This window comes from Amblyomma mixtum, chromosome 8, assembly GCF_055824585.1.
Source record: "Amblyomma mixtum isolate Tamu chromosome 8, ASM5582458v1, whole genome shotgun sequence".
Lineage (NCBI taxonomy): Eukaryota > Metazoa > Arthropoda > Arachnida > Ixodida > Ixodidae > Amblyomma > Amblyomma mixtum.
Genome location: NC_143019.1, coordinates 90,032,541 through 90,050,998, shown reverse-complemented (window position 1 = coordinate 90,050,998; position 18,458 = coordinate 90,032,541). Strand labels below are relative to the sequence as shown.

At 45.5% G+C, this 18,458-nt stretch overlaps 2 protein-coding genes across 5 annotated transcripts in view; both read right to left on the bottom strand.

The window, feature by feature from the left end:
• The window catches only part of LOC149333448 (cytochrome P450 2U1-like), a 447,818-nt gene that overhangs the window by 48,118 nt on the left and 381,242 nt on the right, over positions 1-18,458 (bottom strand). The window lies entirely within an intron of this gene.
• The window catches only part of LOC149333456 (cytochrome P450 2C23-like), a 34,618-nt gene that overhangs the window by 1,022 nt on the left and 15,138 nt on the right, over positions 1-18,458 (bottom strand). For all 4 annotated transcript variants that reach the window (XM_089556055.1, XM_089556056.1, XM_089556054.1 and 1 more), the window contains 5 exons: positions 16,364-16,470; positions 14,887-15,191; positions 8,932-9,050; positions 5,096-5,354; positions 644-834 (listed from right to left, as the gene is read on the bottom strand). In XM_089556055.1, the coding sequence (XP_089412181.1) occupies positions 644-834; positions 5,096-5,354; positions 8,932-9,050; positions 14,887-15,191; positions 16,364-16,470 (981 nt within the window). The remainder of the gene's footprint in view (positions 1-643; positions 835-5,095; positions 5,355-8,931; positions 9,051-14,886; positions 15,192-16,363; positions 16,471-18,458) is intronic.

Here is an 18,458-nt window from a genome sequence, read left to right as displayed (position 1 = left end):
CAAGATATGGGTAGATTCCAACTTTGAAACTGGCGCTGAGTTCACATCTGGCCTTGCGTAAACAGAAAAAAGATCTAATCAGGTGTGAAAATGTTAGAGGTTGTGGCAGTCTGCTTTTTTTTTCTCTGACGTCCGCTAGGTTGGGCGTGTCGCGTGCACAAACGAAGGAGTAAAAGTCTGTCTTATTTTTACTCTTATCGCAGCTACACAGTCCATCTGCTCTTCATTCACACCGTACATTTTATAATTAGCAAGTGTCTGTCTTCATGCACAGTATTTCGATTGCTCAGGACCTCTTACCTAGTGCAACTGCGCTTTATAATACGTAGTACAGCGATTCAGTCAACCGCTTTTAGTCTTAGGCTACGACTGCGATTGCGCTGAAGAGCTTGTGCGCTTCCGCTTAAAAGGCATTAGTGGAAGCTTTCGACACTTAGGCTAAGGTCTAAAAGCGGCAATGAGTATATGAGAAAAGTATAATCGATTGTTTAGATTACCCGTTCCTTAATGCAGCCTTACCTTTTCCGCGCTTTACGCGCATGATAATTTACTTATATGCTTAAACTTATTAATCTTATACTATTACCTTCATCCTGTTCCTAATAGGAGTCAAGGGAAGAACGTTAAGGGCGTTCGAACTCACCGACAGAAAATGCAACATGATGATCAGGTTTATGAGCCATTAGAGATCCATCTTCTTTTATATATCGGTTTGGGTCAAAGCGCTGCGGGTGTCTCCAGTACGTCGGGTCGTTGTTGACAGCAAAAAGGTTTAAAAGAACAACAGTGCCTTTCGGTATGAAGATGTTGTCCACCACAACATCGTGGTCACTCCTGTTTGCGCGTAATAAAGAGAAGCCAAGTGTTACAACAAGAAAACAGCACTAAGTATTTGCTGTAGCCACATTCAAACACAAAAAAAAACATTGTTGACTCATGCTACAAAAACCACTCACTTCTCTCCAGGAAGCAAAACCCTTTTCAGCAAAAAAATGCTTAAACCTAAATTTCCGAATTTAGAAAGGATGTAATAACAATTTCTAGGCGTGAATGTGTCTTTTAAACAGGCGGATTGAGCAAACGTAGCCACTGTCTCCTTAACTGCCTCCTTGCCACACCGCAATTAATGTTCATTACGTGTTCTTAAATGCACAGCTCCGTCTCTTTTCCTTCCTTTTCATCATTTCCTTTGGATTTGCGAATTAAACCCGCTTTTGTCAATCGCTTTGAAGTGCATGGTTCCTGAATGTCTTTTGCTTGTTATGAATGCAAATTACACTTTAAGACGAAGCTATCTTTGGAACGGTTCTACGCCAGGCTAGCTACCATGACCTGCACACGAACGGATTTAATGCTTTTCTGTCCTCAAGTTAGGGTTAGGCTCCTTTAAAATTCTTTTAACATCTTAATCTCTTTATCCCTTGCGTGTCATAGTGACTGCGAATACATTCGGAAAAAAAAATGGCTGAGGCTTAGCTAAGGTTAAGCCTAGTCAGATGCGAATCATATTGATGGCTAGGCTTGGTAAAGTTCCTCGCTTTGTTCTTTAGTTGTTGTAGAACGTTGTCGCCGAGCCGCATATTGAGCACGCCGCTTAGCCAGACGTTCATCCCGCTCTTCATCGGTCTCTGTGGCACGCTGAAGCTTTCGCTTCTCGTTCAAATCAGCCCTGCTTCTAGGCGGCATCCCAACACCTGGGCGCCTCGTAAGTGCCCGGAGAGCGAGGCAAGCTCAGCTTTATACCGCTTCTTTAGCGTCACGTGGTCAGCTGCAGCGCCTCTGATGTGGAGCCTCCACCGCCGCGGCCGACCGCGCGAGCCGGCAGCCCATCTCTCCTCTGCTGTGACGTCATGTTGTCACGTGGTGTCACATGGTCACGCTAAAGGTCAATGGTAGCTCCACCGCCGCGCTCGACGGGCTGTAGTGTAGCTCTAGTAATATGCTTCGCATAAAACTGTTTTTCACGGTCCTTTCCACTTAGTAGCTTCAAGAGAATGGAAAAGCTAAGTCCCAGAACTAAAACGAATGTTTTCCTTTCAACCGACTTTTGAACTTGTCAAAAGCCGTGTCCCACTCCGTCCTACAAGGCCCGTACAAGATTCTTCAGCGGCTAGGTGAACTGAACTATGAAGTCGTCCTTGCGGAAAGGACCTCATCCCAGCGACGCCGAGTACGACCAGAAGTTGTCCATGTCCGTCTAAAGCCCTACTATTCGCGCGAAAGAACGCCATGTTTCCACTCTCTGTTTATTGTACTTATTCCGTTCCATTTGCTTCTAATCACCTTATTTGTTTTGAAGTATTGGGTCGGTGCTTCTTTGACAGGGGAGTAACGCCGCGAATCTTTGTATTGTTTGTTTGTTCGTTCTTCAAAGCTGCAGGCACACCGCTTTATCGCTTTGTTTGTGTTTACCCGTTTGTCCACATCCAGGCAGAGCTGATTCTAGGATGTTCCAGAATCTTGTTGTAACTTTGCGCGCCGTGTCTCTAAAGTTCCCTAACAGCGTTAAATCGAACACGGCCGAGAGCGGCGAGCATTCTGTTCCACGACCACCAAGCAGCTTGATGCTAACGCCGCTGTCGAGTCATTCGGTTGCTGGTGGGTGCAAATAAGCCTAATAATGAGTTTCGTTTGGAAGCCCTTTTCGCTCTCTTGCCGCACACCGGAGTCTCGTAAGCACGACGAGACAATATACTCAGTAAGAGGCGCAAATGCATCGACCTATGCAACAGATCAGCTGAACCGTAATCAGCAGCAAAATCGAGACACCCGAAAATCTTTACCGCTTGTATAAATTGAATAAGTGGTGTACATGACGCCTCTGCAGCTGGTGCTACGCTGCGCCGAGGCCAGTATCGTGTAGTAATATTGTGGAATACCGAAACGTAAAGCAAACGGTGACCACAGTCTCAGTTCCGTGAAAATGTCCAGTTTTTTTCTGACTTTCATCAAACTATTCCTCAAGTGCGCCCGGCGCTGGAGACGCCTAGGATATGAGCATCATGTGGGTGCTCCTACTCAAATCATCGTCGTGGAGTTTCTCTCATTGGAGTCGGTTATCAAGCGCCAGATATGCTGTTCGCCTGAATCGGGTGGCCGTTTTCTTGGCTGCATTTCAATGTAGGTTACCGCTTCTGCCGTCGCTTATGTCTTACATTGTTCAGAAAAATTCTGTGGTTTTTTACTCCTCTTGTAATTGAGCTATACTCACCAATCAATAGGCACAAATTCAAAGCGCCCACACCAGAGGAAATTCTGTCGTTTCACTGGCGTGCGACCACAAATATAGCAAGCTTTCGACCACGTCAAGTGTACAGAAAACATACATTTCTGGTTGTTACTTCTACATCTCTTGTTCCAGCGTTTAATCATCACTTCATTACTTTTCAATCTTAAATAGATTGCGCCATGCAAAGTAATAAATTTTGCTTGCAACGCAGAACCTTGAGCACGCTTGTATAGGCTCGTATTAGAAACACCTGACCACCATACTTGCAGGCACAAAGAAAGCGACAATACAATGCGCTACTGGTAAGTAACGCTTTTATGCAGAAGATTTCAATATATACCCCTGCATAAGGCAAAACCACTAAACAAAAAGCAGGATCCAGTTCAATCACTCGGCACTTGTGTATTTCAGACGGGAAACAATTTGACTATAACTTTGGCTTAGTTCCAAAAAAGTATTTTCTTTACAGGTTGATAGATGGGTCGCTCCGGCAAGATATACTGGTTCCGATGATATGGTAATCTTCCTCTATCTCTCGCGTCACTTGGTCAGGGTGACTGAACACACTACTGGTTTCGGAAAACAGTGAGCCGAAAGCCGCGCTTGCGACACTGGCGACAGTGCACTTCTAGGTTACACAAAGAATAAGCTCTTTTGAAAATTTCCATACTATTTTATTCGCTAATCCAGACACCGTCCGGTCTGCCCCACATCTACCATCCCAGAGGAGAGGAAGACTTCGTGCGAGACTCTGACTTTGCAGGCGACAAAGTGTTGAAGCAGGCTTAATCGCACAGCCCCTTATTTTTTTGCTCTTACCTTCCTCATATTATTTTCTATGACTTCCAAGAAATTAGACTGCTCAATCAGGGGTGAAAACATGGTTCAGTGCCATATCTCTCGGCAACGTGCTCAATCCCGTGCGAGACACAATGAACGTATCATACATACGGTTGTCTAAGTAACTTAGCTGTCCATTGTCGCAATTACAGCCAGAACGGTTGTGCATGGTTGTTTTGCCAAACACGTAATCTGTCATCGTGATAAAGCGACGCGGAAAAGATGAAGCATGATTTATCATTGAAATCACGTGATTGACCTGTGAGTGATCTATCTTGCCATCCTGTCTAGGAACGAAGTATGCTGTATTAAACTTCAGCCGAAATCTGCATGATAATGTTTCCCGCCTGAAAGATGCACGTACAATGTGATTGAGCTCGGTTAGGGTTGTTTTTGGGTTATTTTGCATCATGCATGAGTATATAACAAAGCCTTCACTTTGTGTATTTGCCCGTGCAGCCTTATGCTCATCGAAGATGCTTCCAAAGTTGGAAACAGAAATCTATATCGATAAAACCGCACACTTGGCTTCTTTCATAAATTTCGTAAGCATCGCAACCAACCTACATTGCCAGTTGACCGAGACCGACCAAAAAAGATTAAAATTTCCACATTGTTCAACAGCTTGTCATGCCACCTTGCACAGCGAGTCCAGTCGAAAGAGCACAAATAGTTTATTTCGAGAAGAAAATAAAACGTTTTATATGCACGCGGCAAAGAAAATCAGTACAAATTCTTTTAATTTTGGCATCTCGAAGTGGCGCAAACAAATAATAACAGTGGAGAACCAGAATACAAACGTGCTACCAACAAGCCAGATTGTCCATCATGTTCAACTCTGGCAAATATATTTTGCATATGTATACCTATCAAAATTTTCCTAGTGGGTAAGGGAGAGGAGCATCTAATTCGAATATATTAGCATGTAAAACAAATTGGCATTCTCTTTTATATATTTGATCGAAACCTTCTGGTGGATGGCAGTGTGAAAGTCTTCGGAAAAACAACGTTTCTGGCAACACTCACGTTTTGGGCATTCCAAAGGGTGACCTCAACCTCCATCGCTCAACCTCCCAGACGCAAGCCATTGTAAAGGGCATCTCCTTTCGATCCTCCCATGTGGGCGTTCTGCGAGAGCCTATGACTACGTCGATTTCTCGATGCACCCGATCTTGGATATCGTGCTCTCGTGTAGCAAAGTTGACTAGAAGCAAGTGCACAGCTCCGGTCGGGCCGAATATGCCTCCCGTAATGAAAGAGTTCACGTTGCCCACAAGATATTTGTCTGCGGTATAAGAAAGTCGGGTGAGTGTAATAACAATCAGCGAGCGTATAAATCATACGAAATCAGGTTTACAGCGACAGGTCCACAGACTAGAGCTATCGAACACATTGGTGGCAACTTTGCAGCTATAAACACTTCGAATTTTTTCAGTAATATTAACTTGATTTTTATGAGTTTTATCCATCATTCGCAATTGCTGCTAAGAATATCTTAAACCTCATGACTTGCTGTATCTGTTTCTGTTCTGATATCGGTGAGTGTGAGCCTTCGTAACACGATACTGCTGAGGACACAAGGCGGTTCAGTTCAAGTTAAAGTTATTGACATGAGTCAGGAACACCTTGACGTATGGCTTGCTTCCCAACTGCACGTATGGCGCATGGTGCGTATGTTTTGAATAAACTTCGTCCAATAAACTTCATGACGCATCTGGTTTTCCAGGCCCAGGCGTCTGGTACTGAAACCTGCACACATTGCTGACAGCCACACCTGGCGGTCGGCGTGCATTAAAAATCGCAACGTAGAGGGCGATTCTTGAGAGCTGCTAAAAGGCCACGGCTGCCTCAACGCAGCGTAGAAAGTAGCTACTGGACAATTTTAATAGAGCGTACATAAATACTTTCCGTACATAAATACTAGTGTTCCTTCTCAGTGCGCTATGCAAGCGTTTACAGGTAGCGTATCCAGACTATTTTAATTAGTTCGCGCTGTCGCCTTTTGCAGATGCTTGCGTTGATAGCGTCACCGAAATGGCTGCGCCATGCTCACCTACCATCCTCACCATAAGGATCATCTACCTGACTGCACCCACTGGAAGTCAAAGGCCTCTCCCATGTCTCTCCAGTTAAGCCTGTCTTTTGCGAGCTGCGGACACCGTATCCGCGCAAACTTCTTAATCTTATCCGCCCACCTAATCTTCATCCACCCCCTGCTCACCCACTTAGGAAGAAATACACCACCCCTTTTACTCTTCGAAATGATTCCTTCGACAAAAAACTCTATTCCAAAATATGTCTAGGTTTAAATGGGTAAGCAAATAGGATTATGCCCCATTCGGTACTGCATTCTAAGATTAAAACCCCAAAGCGACAAAGACTATGAGGGACCTAGTAGGGAACAATGCGGACCATTCGGCCACCTGGGGTTCTTAACGTTCACTGAAATCGTACTCACACAGACCCCTAGCATCTTGCCTCCATCGAAATGCTACTGCCGCAGGCGGGATCAAACCCACGGCTTTCGTGTACTGTGCGATGTCAGTGCACGATAATGAATTCTAAGTAGCCAAATTATCCGAAGCGCTGCACTATGCTGTCCTTCAAGCCCCGAGTCACTTTGGGACGTTAATCTTATGCAGCCAAATGAAATGTGCCACAATCCTGTTTAGTGACTCATTCAAAATTATGCACATTTTTTTTAAAGAAATTGGGGCAGTTGCTATAGAGTTTTGCATTGTCATTATTGCGCTAGTGTTTAAGTAACATCCAGTCGCTCTTCTGGGACAGGCTGGTGATTTAAAACCTATTAGGGATATGTAGAATCGTGTACATGGTTCCCATATTCACGACATCGAGAGAAGCAGTTTCCTAGATTTATGTACCCTTTCATATATCTCCCTGCTGTAAGAAATTGCTGACACAATCATAATTGCCTTTCAATCGACATGACCCTGAAAGCTAATGCTAAGGCACAACAGCTGTTCCGGCTGTGTTTGCCGCAAAAGCGGATTACAACAGACATTATTTTGCTTATTAAATCGTAAATACCGGAGCAGAAACCATACACTAATATAAACTGCAAAATGTGGCACCTCAGCAGTAATACTAAGCACTTTTAGAAATTTCGTGCGAACGATTATGCACAAAAAACATTCAATAGCTTAGTGAACACTACAGTATTTCTCTCTCAATTTAATCCAAGCGCCAGAATATTTCATTTCAGTGCCATTGAATTCAATCCAGACGCCGCAGATATTTTATTGTAGCGCCAAAGTATTTAATCCAAACGCCAGCGAACTTAGTCCTCATGTGTTCTCACCACTAGCCCGATCAGAATTAAAACGCGGTCGACAGATCGCAGACGCGTTATCGATGAGTTGTTTTTGAACAAGCAATACACACCCAATGAGCAAGTAATAATGACAATTCTTTTTAATGATTACAATGAAGGGCAGGATATTTATACCACCCAGCACATCACACTAAGTACAGTACGTGTGAGTCCTACAATATGAGGGAAAGTGCTTCGATCCTACTACAGTCTTATTCCGCGAGAAAACCTGATTCATTTGACACCCATCAACATAGAGTTGCCGAAGAGACGTGTCGTGAAACATGATACTGCATGTCACGCAACCCCGCATGACGACTTGATGAAAACGTATCGTCTTTACAACAGCCTTATTAGATTCGGAAAACCGTTTTTTTTTTCATGCCCGTCATTGCAGGATTGTCATAATGTCCAATCATGATGAAAATCGCTCCATGTGACGCCACAACTTTTAATGACGCAGCGAAAGCGTTTAGAGTTATCCATAGGTTGCAATATTGACGTGTTGTGATGCAGGACACTGCAAGTCACGTGAGAACGGAGAGTGGACTCAACGAAATGATTTTATGCAAAGCAGAGGCAAATTATCCATGATAGTCTGATACTAATGTTGCTGGGCAGCGAAAGTGCCTTATCTTTGCTGAAATTCATGTGATATAAGCGCTTCGAACAATCCTTAGTCTTCTGATACTCGAGGTACAGAGACAATTGTTGTCTGTATTTATAAAGCGCGAACAATTGCACATCTGAGTGCAGTTAAATACTGTCATGTAGGAACGGGCTGAATGACCGAGCTAAAGGTGTTTGTCGTAGTATTGCATTCGACATGTGTCGTAGTATTACATTCAAAAGTGCTAGCGTCATTATATTCGAGATAACGTTTATTTCATACACTGGAGCGGGAATTGTATGACATCAGGTTTCAAGTGATAGGAAGTCATATGACTGGACACTCGGCTGATCACAGGGACTTTATCCTAGCCATCATCTAAGCAAGATGTCGCTCATCTTATTAGGCTGATAAAGTTGTGGCATCATGACGCGACTTGTAGCACACCGCCAATGTACAACTGCTATATGCTCCGCGCTCGCCCTGTACTTCGGTTGAAGTCACACCCGCTCCTTAACTGTAATGAATTTAAAAAGCTGTATTTCAGTACTTCCTCATTTGGTGTCCAAAGCTATTTCAGTAACAACTCTTCAATAACGCGTCTGTGATCTGTTGTCGAAGTTTTAAGTCTGAGCGGGCTAATAGTAGAAATACATGAGAATTAAATTCGCTGTCGTTTGCATTAAATATTTTATCGTGTCGATTAATTTCTGCTGCACCTACATTAAATTGTAGAATAAATATTCTAGCGTATGGATTAAATTTAGTGAGAAAAACTGTAGTAAGGAAGAAATTCTTTTTTTTTACGGCTACGTTTTCAGTTTCGAAAAGGAACTCTCCAACCAAGCCAGAAGAAATGTATTTTTTTAGATATATTGAAAACTCAACCTGTGACTCCGTAATTGTCTTGAAACTTACAGCCAAATTTAGGGTCAGGGTCCGCTTTGCATTCTTCAATTTTCTTCATGTATGACTGAATGAAATCCCGGTCAGAGTTGGCGTCTGAGGAGGTCGCCAGGTGGTTGTTGATCTGCTTGCTTTAAAAGAAGAGTTGCATTGAGCTAAGAAATAGCAAAAGGTGATGACCAAAACACCGTTATGAACAATTTCTCAGCACAATTGTTTTAGATTCAGGAAAAGCAGTGCTCAAATTACTGCAAGAATGTAAAAGGTAATTACGGAAGGGGCAAGGAGCACAATCACAATCCGTCGCTCGATCATGACGCCCTCGGGTATCGAAACAGTGCTTTCTATGCCTTGAGAACCACAGATTTCTTTCGCAATGGTGAATGAGATGCGGGGAGAACGGTGGTAATATACCACACGAACTAAATACTTAAGGGGGGTGGAGAGGATGTCAAGTGGCTCGACGAGCACATCACTGCGTACATAAATAGACGCTAGTGGTGTGGCCGTAGTGGCATGGTAAGCGCGGTAGCCTTGGACAGTACCGGCCGTGCGAATCTCCTGGAGATGGCGAAAATGGGGCAGGGAGGGGCGGGTGAGCAGATACTGGTGGAGGGGGGGTCTTCTTATGGCAAAGATTTCAACAGTCCCACTGCACAATCTCGAGGTCCTCGCCAAACGCCACTATGATAGTGCAGAGGTAGAGGCTCGTGATGGTACGCGTTCCTTCTTTTTGGCCGCTGGAAGTGACTCATGGACGGATTGGAGCATAGATGTGAAGGATTCCAATTGCTTTGATTGTGCTTGGAGGGTGGTAAGAGTCTGGAGAACCAGAGTCTCTAGCCGAACCAAGCGAGCGTGGTGTGCGTCGTGGTGATTTCGACAAGATCAGCCAAAGGGGCGACCTGGGCGGTGGAGGAGGGAGTGGTGAATGTGGCAAGGTGCTCATTTAGCTTGGTAAGTCTTTCACAACCCCCTTGTCACTTCCTCTTTATTCTCTGCTCTGGACAAGTTTCTTCACTATCTTGCTTCTACCTCCCATGTCCTCTTTGGTGGTGACTCTAATGCCCCTCACACACTTTGGGGCTACCCCCAAACCCTCAAACCAAGCCACCTCCTCCATTGTCTGGCCCAGGAACGCCACCTCACCCTTCTTAATACTCCTGGCTCCCCTACTCGAGCGGGCACTGCCTCACAGCGTCGCACGACACCCGACCTTTCTCTCGGGGTTCACTTTCCATTCACTGGCAGGTGACAGCCGAAACTCTTATCAGTAACCACTGTCTCATCTATATTACCACCTCTCTTTCCCACATCCCTCGATGTCATCCGGTCATTCACACTGACTGGCACGCCTTTCGCACTAATCATGCCTCCGACTCCTTTTAATCCTACTTCGACTGGACGTCGCGCATCTCTGCAGCGCTCACGTCATATAGCCGTCCGGTTCACTCTCGTCACGCAATCCCAGACCCAGATCTACACCTTCTCCGTTTATGGCGTCGCCGTAAACGTCTTGAACGCTCCTTTCGCTCCCAACCCCATGATGCCCAACTTTCCTCCCGGATCACTGCTCTGAGGGCCAAGATCGTCGCCCACTGCGCCTCCCTCGAGCACTCTAACTTATGTGCTCTTTATGTGCGTGAGAGTTAAAGCCCCTAAAAAAACTAACGTAGCGACAAGACGCCCTCCCTCTTCTCTCCTCCTCCCCCGCGCGCCTGGCGAACGACTTTTGTTTTCTTTGTGATTTCATGTGACTGCGGTGGCGACCTCTAGCCCGCTCCGAAGGAACTAACGCCCCTTTTCAATTCGTTGCATTGGATTCCCGTACTCGCCGAGTTCCTCTTTATGTCTCCGCATTAACCGTGCGTTCCGATGCATAAATACATCGGTGTCTTAGGAAAAACATTTGCATGCTTCACTGAATCGTCTAAAGGCAAAAATGAGCACGCATGGATGGATTGTTTTGGTAGAGCCACACGCGCACCGTGCCCGGGTGCGCCGGGCTTTATGCGGCGTGCCAGCTTTAATATCGCGAGTGGGGCAGGCATTGAACGTGATCTTGAATCACGAGGCCGTAGAATGAATTTGCGGTGATCTGCGTTGGTGAAGAGGAGTATGCAAAAAGAACGACCGTCCTCGCCGGAATGCTGCACGTGCTACAACGGATGCACAGGTTTGATATTCTAAAAGACACCTGCAAGTGAAGGCATTCTAAATGCGCGTAGTTCATCCGCTCTTCTAGTGGCTTTTGGTTTTGGTCTGCTGCAGTGTACCGCGGACCAGGTAAGACGCTTGAGGGAGTGCTCCAAATACGGTATGAAGGCCACGCTACGTGTGTACTTATCTGTGCCTCCCCTAATGTTTTCTCGCGTGCATGAACTGTAACGATATAGACTCCCGCATTAAAATTTTCTCTAAAATAGTTACTTAGTAAGGAGAAAACCTACCTCGCAAATATCCTTCGCCTGCCAGCAATGGGATAATAAAGTTCTAAGTAAATGTTTCATCGGAATCAGTCATTTAGTGAGAAGCAAAACCTACCTCGCTTTTAACACACCTGCCTGATAATCTTCATATTCGTATAGTCGCTATTCGAGCACTGCACGGGCCTTAATTATTCACGCGTCCCGAGCGCCCGTCAACCTTTTTCGGTACCCGCCCCAGCCCGGCCCGATTTTTTCGATATAGGCCTGAACTCGGCCCGGCCCGCGAGGTAGGCATGCCCGGCTCAGGCTCGGAAACAGCCTGAGTACTAAATGCACATTGGTAAAGCCAAAGCCTTTTGTTATACGAATCTCATTTAAAAAAAAAGATAATCTACAAAACTTTTTAAAATTGAGATAATGGAGGCCTCACTGTGGGCAACGTTAACAAAAAAAAAAACGTTGTAGCATTAATAAAAGAGGTTGTCACAGATTTGCTCGTATTCGTAGCCTCCTCCTAACTTCATAAACTGAAGTGCAAGATGCCGGGCTAGTTGGTAATCCATGATGAAATAACAGCGCATGGAACGGGACGAAAACACGAAGGAAGAAGACACAGACACGGGCGCTGACTAACAACTGAAATTTTGCCAAGCACTGCAAAAAGTGCAAACGTAATGATCCGGACGAAACCTGTTACCCAGATTTCAATCGCTGCACAGTTCTTGCCAGAGGACGGGATAGGATATCCAGGGAAATCGTAGAAGCATTCGAAATCCACAACGCAAAAGAACAATGTGTGAGTGCACCCTCCCTGTGCCTGTCGCAAAAAGAATTGGACTTTCTTAGGGGCAGGGTAAATGTTTAATCTTGTTCTTAAATGCCCCTCTCTGTCTTTTTTGTTAATCACCTTGTGCCGCGATTTTAGTCCCGTTTTTCACCGTTAGTTTAACGCTGTTTTTTTTTTTTTGCCTTTTGGCTATGTGCATATCCGTTTTCATCGTTTTCATCGCTTTTACTTCCGTCCCAGCCTCTTACACCGTGGTTTTATCGCTTTTTGTCTTTCTTTCGGCTTTTTCACCTTTTTATCGTTTTTACCCTTGGACGTGACTACACTGTTTCGGTGATTGTGCAGGATCGCCTTGGACACACCCCCCTCTTTGTACTTTATATATGTGTCCTGCTTCGAAATAAAATTTCAGTTGTTAGTCAGCGCCCGTGTCTGTGTCTTCTTCCTTCGTGTTTTCGTCCCGTTCCTTGCGCTGTTATTTCTTCATAAACTGAAAGCTTGCATGATAAAAAAGAATAATGTCACTATTAACAAATAAATATAAAACCTGATAGAGCTGAATGAGAACAACCCAAGAAAAGCCACACTCCATGGAAAATGGCAGTACGATGCGTATAACTCAAAATTTAACGACCAAACTGTAATAACAGGGCACTCATTCCTGTTGAATCCAGGCTAGCTAATATTAAGGAAGGCTACATGTCTAGCTCATGACCTCAGTGATTCTTCTGCTGCCATATATAGCATTTCACACAGAGCTAAGATACCGTTTAACAAAATAAGGGCTCCTATTACACACCCAGTGCTTCAGAAGTTAAAAGATCTAGAAGCGCAACTGACAGTGTGTAAAATGATAGAGTATGTGGTGTACTTAACTTTTCTGCTTTACCTTATAATTTGTTTCCATTCCAACATTTCATGTAGCATGAATCTGCCTTAAGAAGTTCACACACTGGAAATTGTTCAAAATTGGCACCTTTCCCTGAGGTGCCATTTGTTAATCAAAGGCCCGAGCCAAGCCCAGGCCCGTAAGCTCACCGGCCCGGTACGATGCTGCTCTACTCAGCCCGGCCTGGCCTGCGACTTTTGGGTAAGCCCGAGCCCGTGCAGTGTTCTAGTCTCTATATTGCTTCGGGTACTGGACAGCTAACGTATGAATGCTAACAATATGCCGCTTGTACAAATAGACCTAAGTGCCTATGAAATTCTCTTTTCCAGAAATGAAGGAATCATACGCAAATACATAGCAAACCCAGTGAGCCCACATGTCAGCTTGTACTACAGCCGACCATCGCAGATGTTGCAGTGTGTTATCACGTTTGCGTGCGTGCAATCACGATGCGCTCAACGCAAGCGCCCTTATGTCGAGCTTACTGCGGCCATACGCTCGATCGCGAACAAACCACTGCACAGCGTAGCTTGAAAAAAAAAAAAGGAAAACTCAGCAGCTATTAAAAGCGCGTCACTTAACTCGCAAAGTCTGGCCGATGGCGTTGCGTTAAATTTCGGCCGGCCAATTCTGTGTAACCAAACCTTCCTCCGGCCCGCGTCGGTTTTCGATGATGGGATCGCGAAGAACCGCTTTTCACCGTCGTGACGGTTCTTGCACCCGAAGGCGCAGCAGCCCGTCATGCCGCACAGATAGACGGCTTGAAGTTAGGTGACTGACACACGTTCCGAGCAAAACAGAAGCCGCTGTTCTTCACAGCAAGCAAAAGCGCAGGGTCCGCAACGACGCCTGCCGAACCTGCGGTGCGCGGTTCGAGCGGACAATATGGCGTCTGCGGCTGCGTAAAGCGCGGGTTTGAAGGACTTTTGCGCTCGAAACCATCGACCAATGGGAAGAGGCGGCTGGCGCAGGCGAGGGAGAGGCGGCGCTTCGCAAAGGTTGTCGTTACTTTAAAAATTTTCAGGGGTTTTCGTGAGAGTGAGATCACAGCGCCATCTGTGGCAGCAACTAGAAAACAGCACATCTCGCACTGAGACTTGTAGCACCATCTACAATAACATGATAGAAACTGCCACCTGCTAACGCTCGTTACTTTAGCGTCTTCCACACGGTCGCGGCATTTTTTCTAATCTAAAAGACAATCGCAGCGCTTCATAAGCCCGTTGCTCTTATAGTAAAAGGCAAACAACATTTACGCTTGGTCAAGTGAATAAAAATGTATTTCACAATCGCCCCGCCGTGGTGGTTACGGCGCTCGGCTGCTGACCCGGAAGACACGGGTTCGATCCCAGCCGCGGCAGCTGAATTTCGATGGAGGCGAAATTGTAGAAGCCTGTGTGCTGTGCGATGTCAGCGCACGTTACACAACAACAGGTGGTCGAAATTTCCGGAGCCGTTCACTACGGCGTCCTTCATAGCCTGAGTTGCTTCGGGACGTTAAACCCCAATAAATCAAATCAGCATTTCACAATGGCCACAAGCTAGATCTAAATATTCTTCTATTTTCATCACAATACATTTTGGTGGGTAAAAGCTCTGTGAAGCGCTACTTCTGTGGGAGATAGTCTACTGAAACGTTTCTTACGCTAATTTTCGTCGCAGTGCAAACGCGTCAGTTTCCATGATTACTCCAAGAACAGAAATAGTTGCAGAACTATTCATATCATTTTTCAGGACAATTTAACGTCAATGCCATCAGTTTGTTTCCCTTTTTTTTCTGGCGTCCGTAAAACGTAGTCTCTCCGCTTGGCAGCACGTCCCTGGTCATAACGCAATGCAAATGAATAGAGAAGTTTGCTTACATGGCGAATTCATCCAGCTGGTTCATAACGGCGTCGAGTCTCCTGCTGCACGTAAAAGGCACATGCGCCAGAAACCTCCTCACCACCTCTGGCCACATCTCAAAGAAGTCGGTGCTCCGCAGCGCTGCGGTCATCCTCTTCCACAGCGCCTGAAGCTCTCGGCTTGCTGTAGTGCCACTGGCGACAGAGTTACCGTAGAAGAAGGAGGCTATGATGTTGGTCACGCAGTCCATCAGGTCTTGGCGTAAAGCGAGAGGCTGTCCGTCAGCCTTGCCTATTTGCTCTGCCAGGTGAACGATCTCGTTCTTTAGAAAAAGAGCAGAACAAAAGCAGGCTCATTACTATTTAAGACCGGAGTCGTACTGCTAGAGGTCTCAATAAAGCGTGGATATTCCAGCGTAGAAAGAATACTGGTTGGGCTAGTTCCTCCTTTATCTGCTGGAACAGTATTACGACACATCAAACAGATAGACAGGTTCTCTGAACGAAGACCACGAGTAAAAATTTTCAGAAGGTTGAAGATGACTATTATTTCATGTTAGCTGTAGTTGTGGCAGGTACAAAAAAAACAAGATTAATTGTGTTATTTGATGAAAAGGTAACATTGATTACCTTTTAAATCAATGTTTCGGAGAAATTCTAAGAAAAGGTGAATTGAGATATTAGTGGCCTGAGGTTCTAAATACGCCACTTTTATCCAAAATACAGCATCAGTAAGCGAAAAAATGACTTAAAATTCAGACTGTAGACCTGCTGCTCGAAATTTCTGGTTGTCGCACCAGGTCGATTAAGTATTTCGCCAAAAGCTATCAGCTCATTACTTTCATGTGTAGCACTATTTCATCCGAAATGCCACCGAAATGTGAAACCAGTGCGCGGATTTCAACTGAGGCTTGACAATGCAAAGCGCCTCTCTCTTTGTGTTGTGCCCTGACGACAAGGCAGGTTGTCTGATCAGCGGCCAAAGTGGTTTTGTTCATGTGTCTTTTCTGTTTTTCGCCAAAGGTTCCTATTATCACAAATAAACGAACGTAATAGCGCTAACGTTTCTGGATTGTTGCAGTGAGGACCGGTTAACGTGAGATGATAAGGGTTCTACAACGCAGATAGGTTAATAAGCACGAAAAAACTGTGCCAGCGCTGTAAAAAGCAAATATTATAGTATTTAGGAGATTAATCAGTGCTTGTTACTGTAGGTATTTCTTCTTAGGATATATTTACGAACCCATTGCGTAAAACCTAATGATATATAAACATTGCTCTCTTTGAACAAGGTAGCCACAACGATACGAAAACGCTAGCCCAAAACCATCTTCGACACTGCAGAAATCTGCGAAACCTTAACTTATGCTGCCATTCGTTACAACCAAATGCTGCTCCTTATAACAAAACACTTTGCATGTCATGGGGGCGGCTTTTATGTCAAGGGACAATTTAGGATACTCGATAATTAATGTTTTTCTTGCACATCACTCACCATCATTCGGCTCTCCAGTGAACATTTCGCAAACCCGAGATCTCGGAGTGATGCCATGCAAAACCTTTTGTTCGCCACCCACACATCACCATTCATCGTCGACAAGCCTGAGCAAGAAAACAAAGAACATTGGGTGCACATAAAGGTAGCGTACAAGATATATCCATCGATCGAAAAGTGTTCGACACCCTCCTATGTGTAGAGCAATGCCCACTTCATTTCTTTGTCATCATTCGATTTTGTTGTGAACGAGAGGTCAGCCTGCACGTTTTCGGCAACCGCCGAAATTATCCCGGAGACCTCCACTACGACACCTCTTTCTCTCTCTCTCTTCTTTCACTCCCACCTTCCTCCCTTCCCTTGCGGCGCGGTTCAGGTGTCCAGCGAGATATGTGAGACAGATACTACGCCATTTCCTTTCCTTAAAAACCAATTTACGACAAAAAAATCTAGTGGTCTGTACACAACTGCCAATACCAAAAATACCCTTAAGATTACGCATAGAAAGGTGCCCCCTCTGCAAGGTTCTTTTTACCCCCTCCCCGGAGTCCCCAGCTCCCTTCTTCAGGTCACTCTCGGAAGCGCCGAACTGAATGCATACAAAACACGCCTTTCCAGGGAACGTTAGCTCTCCTTTGGGGGCAAAGTTAACGCGAGGTGCTAGACACGGGCTGTGTACACAAGGTGGTCTCATGAACGTGCGTCCGCAGGGTGGATCTCCTGCGGCGTTGCTGTTCGGCGCTCTCCCCCACCTCTGCCCCCTTCGGGTTGCGCTCGGCTGCACTGACGCTTTTTTTCTACGATGACAACGACAAACACGCTATGCTCGGGGACCTTCGTCTTAGCAGCTAGCGCTCTAAAACCACTATAAAGGAAATGGAGGATGCTATGTGCTTATATTCTTGGTTATAACGCGATTCTGTTAAGGCTACCATTTTCAAGAAACATCGGCGACGTACTCATTGGCGTTTTGAGCGAAAAATCCCCGGGGAAGCTACCTAAGTGTGCCACCCAGGTCACGGGACTTTGCGACGTCATCAGAACATGCCCAACAGATTGTGTGAGCAAACAGACCAACGTGGCAGGTTCCAGTTAAATTAACGACTGGCCGCGAAACGTTGCTAGGGAAAAGCAACCTGGCTCCCACGAGCCCCTCTGGTTGCAGCACTTGCCATGGCACGCCGGTGGCGCATCGCTTAACAGCTGCTCCATTCTGCCAGGAATTCTATGAGGACTCCCAGCGATCTATGAATCCGCAACCGAGAATTACCGTTAGGCATATATTAACGCTATTTCGTCAATCCCTCAAGGCGGGCCTTAAGCGTCTCCTTCAGTTTTCCGTTTCAAGTAGATTCCTTTCCACAGGTTATTTCATAGTGCTGTTGTGGTTAATCCTATTCAGAAGAGTAGCGGATCGGGCTAGTTGGTGCAGATTTGACATTTTTCAAGCGCTAAGACAACAAGGACGAAGAAGGAACAGACAAGGACGAGCGCTTTGCTGTATGACAAAAGCAGAATTGTTGATAGACACAAAGATCAGCTGACTGCAGAACGAACATGCAGAACGAACATGAATTTTCCTATCCACACGCTACGCCAGCTATCTTGCAGAACGAACATGAATTTTTGCACAATATTTAGCCTTGTGTTATCAAATACGTGCCTGGTCGGAGGGATATCTGTCACGGTTCTGTGTATTTTTCAGTTTTTCAGTGCGCCAGCTATCTTGCAGAACGAACATGAATTTTTGCACACGTTTTAGCCTTGTGTTATCAAATACGTGCCTGGTCGGAGGGATATCTGTCACGGTTCTGTGTATTTTTCTGTTTTTCAGTGTCCCTGGCGCCTTTATAAGCATGGCTTACTGAATAAACATTCTGTTGTTAGTCAGCGCTGTGTATCGTCCTTTCTTGTCCTCCGGCCTTGTGCCGTTGCGCTGTTTCACAAGAAAACAGCTGTCACTACCGCCACATAGATTAAAGCACGATCGAGGTGTCCACTGTTCCAAGAGGCCAGTCATGCGCCTTTCCTCTGTTTTCCAAGCAAGCTCCCGCTCCATTGGTTTCTTTGCTTAAGGCGTGACTATGGTGTCCAC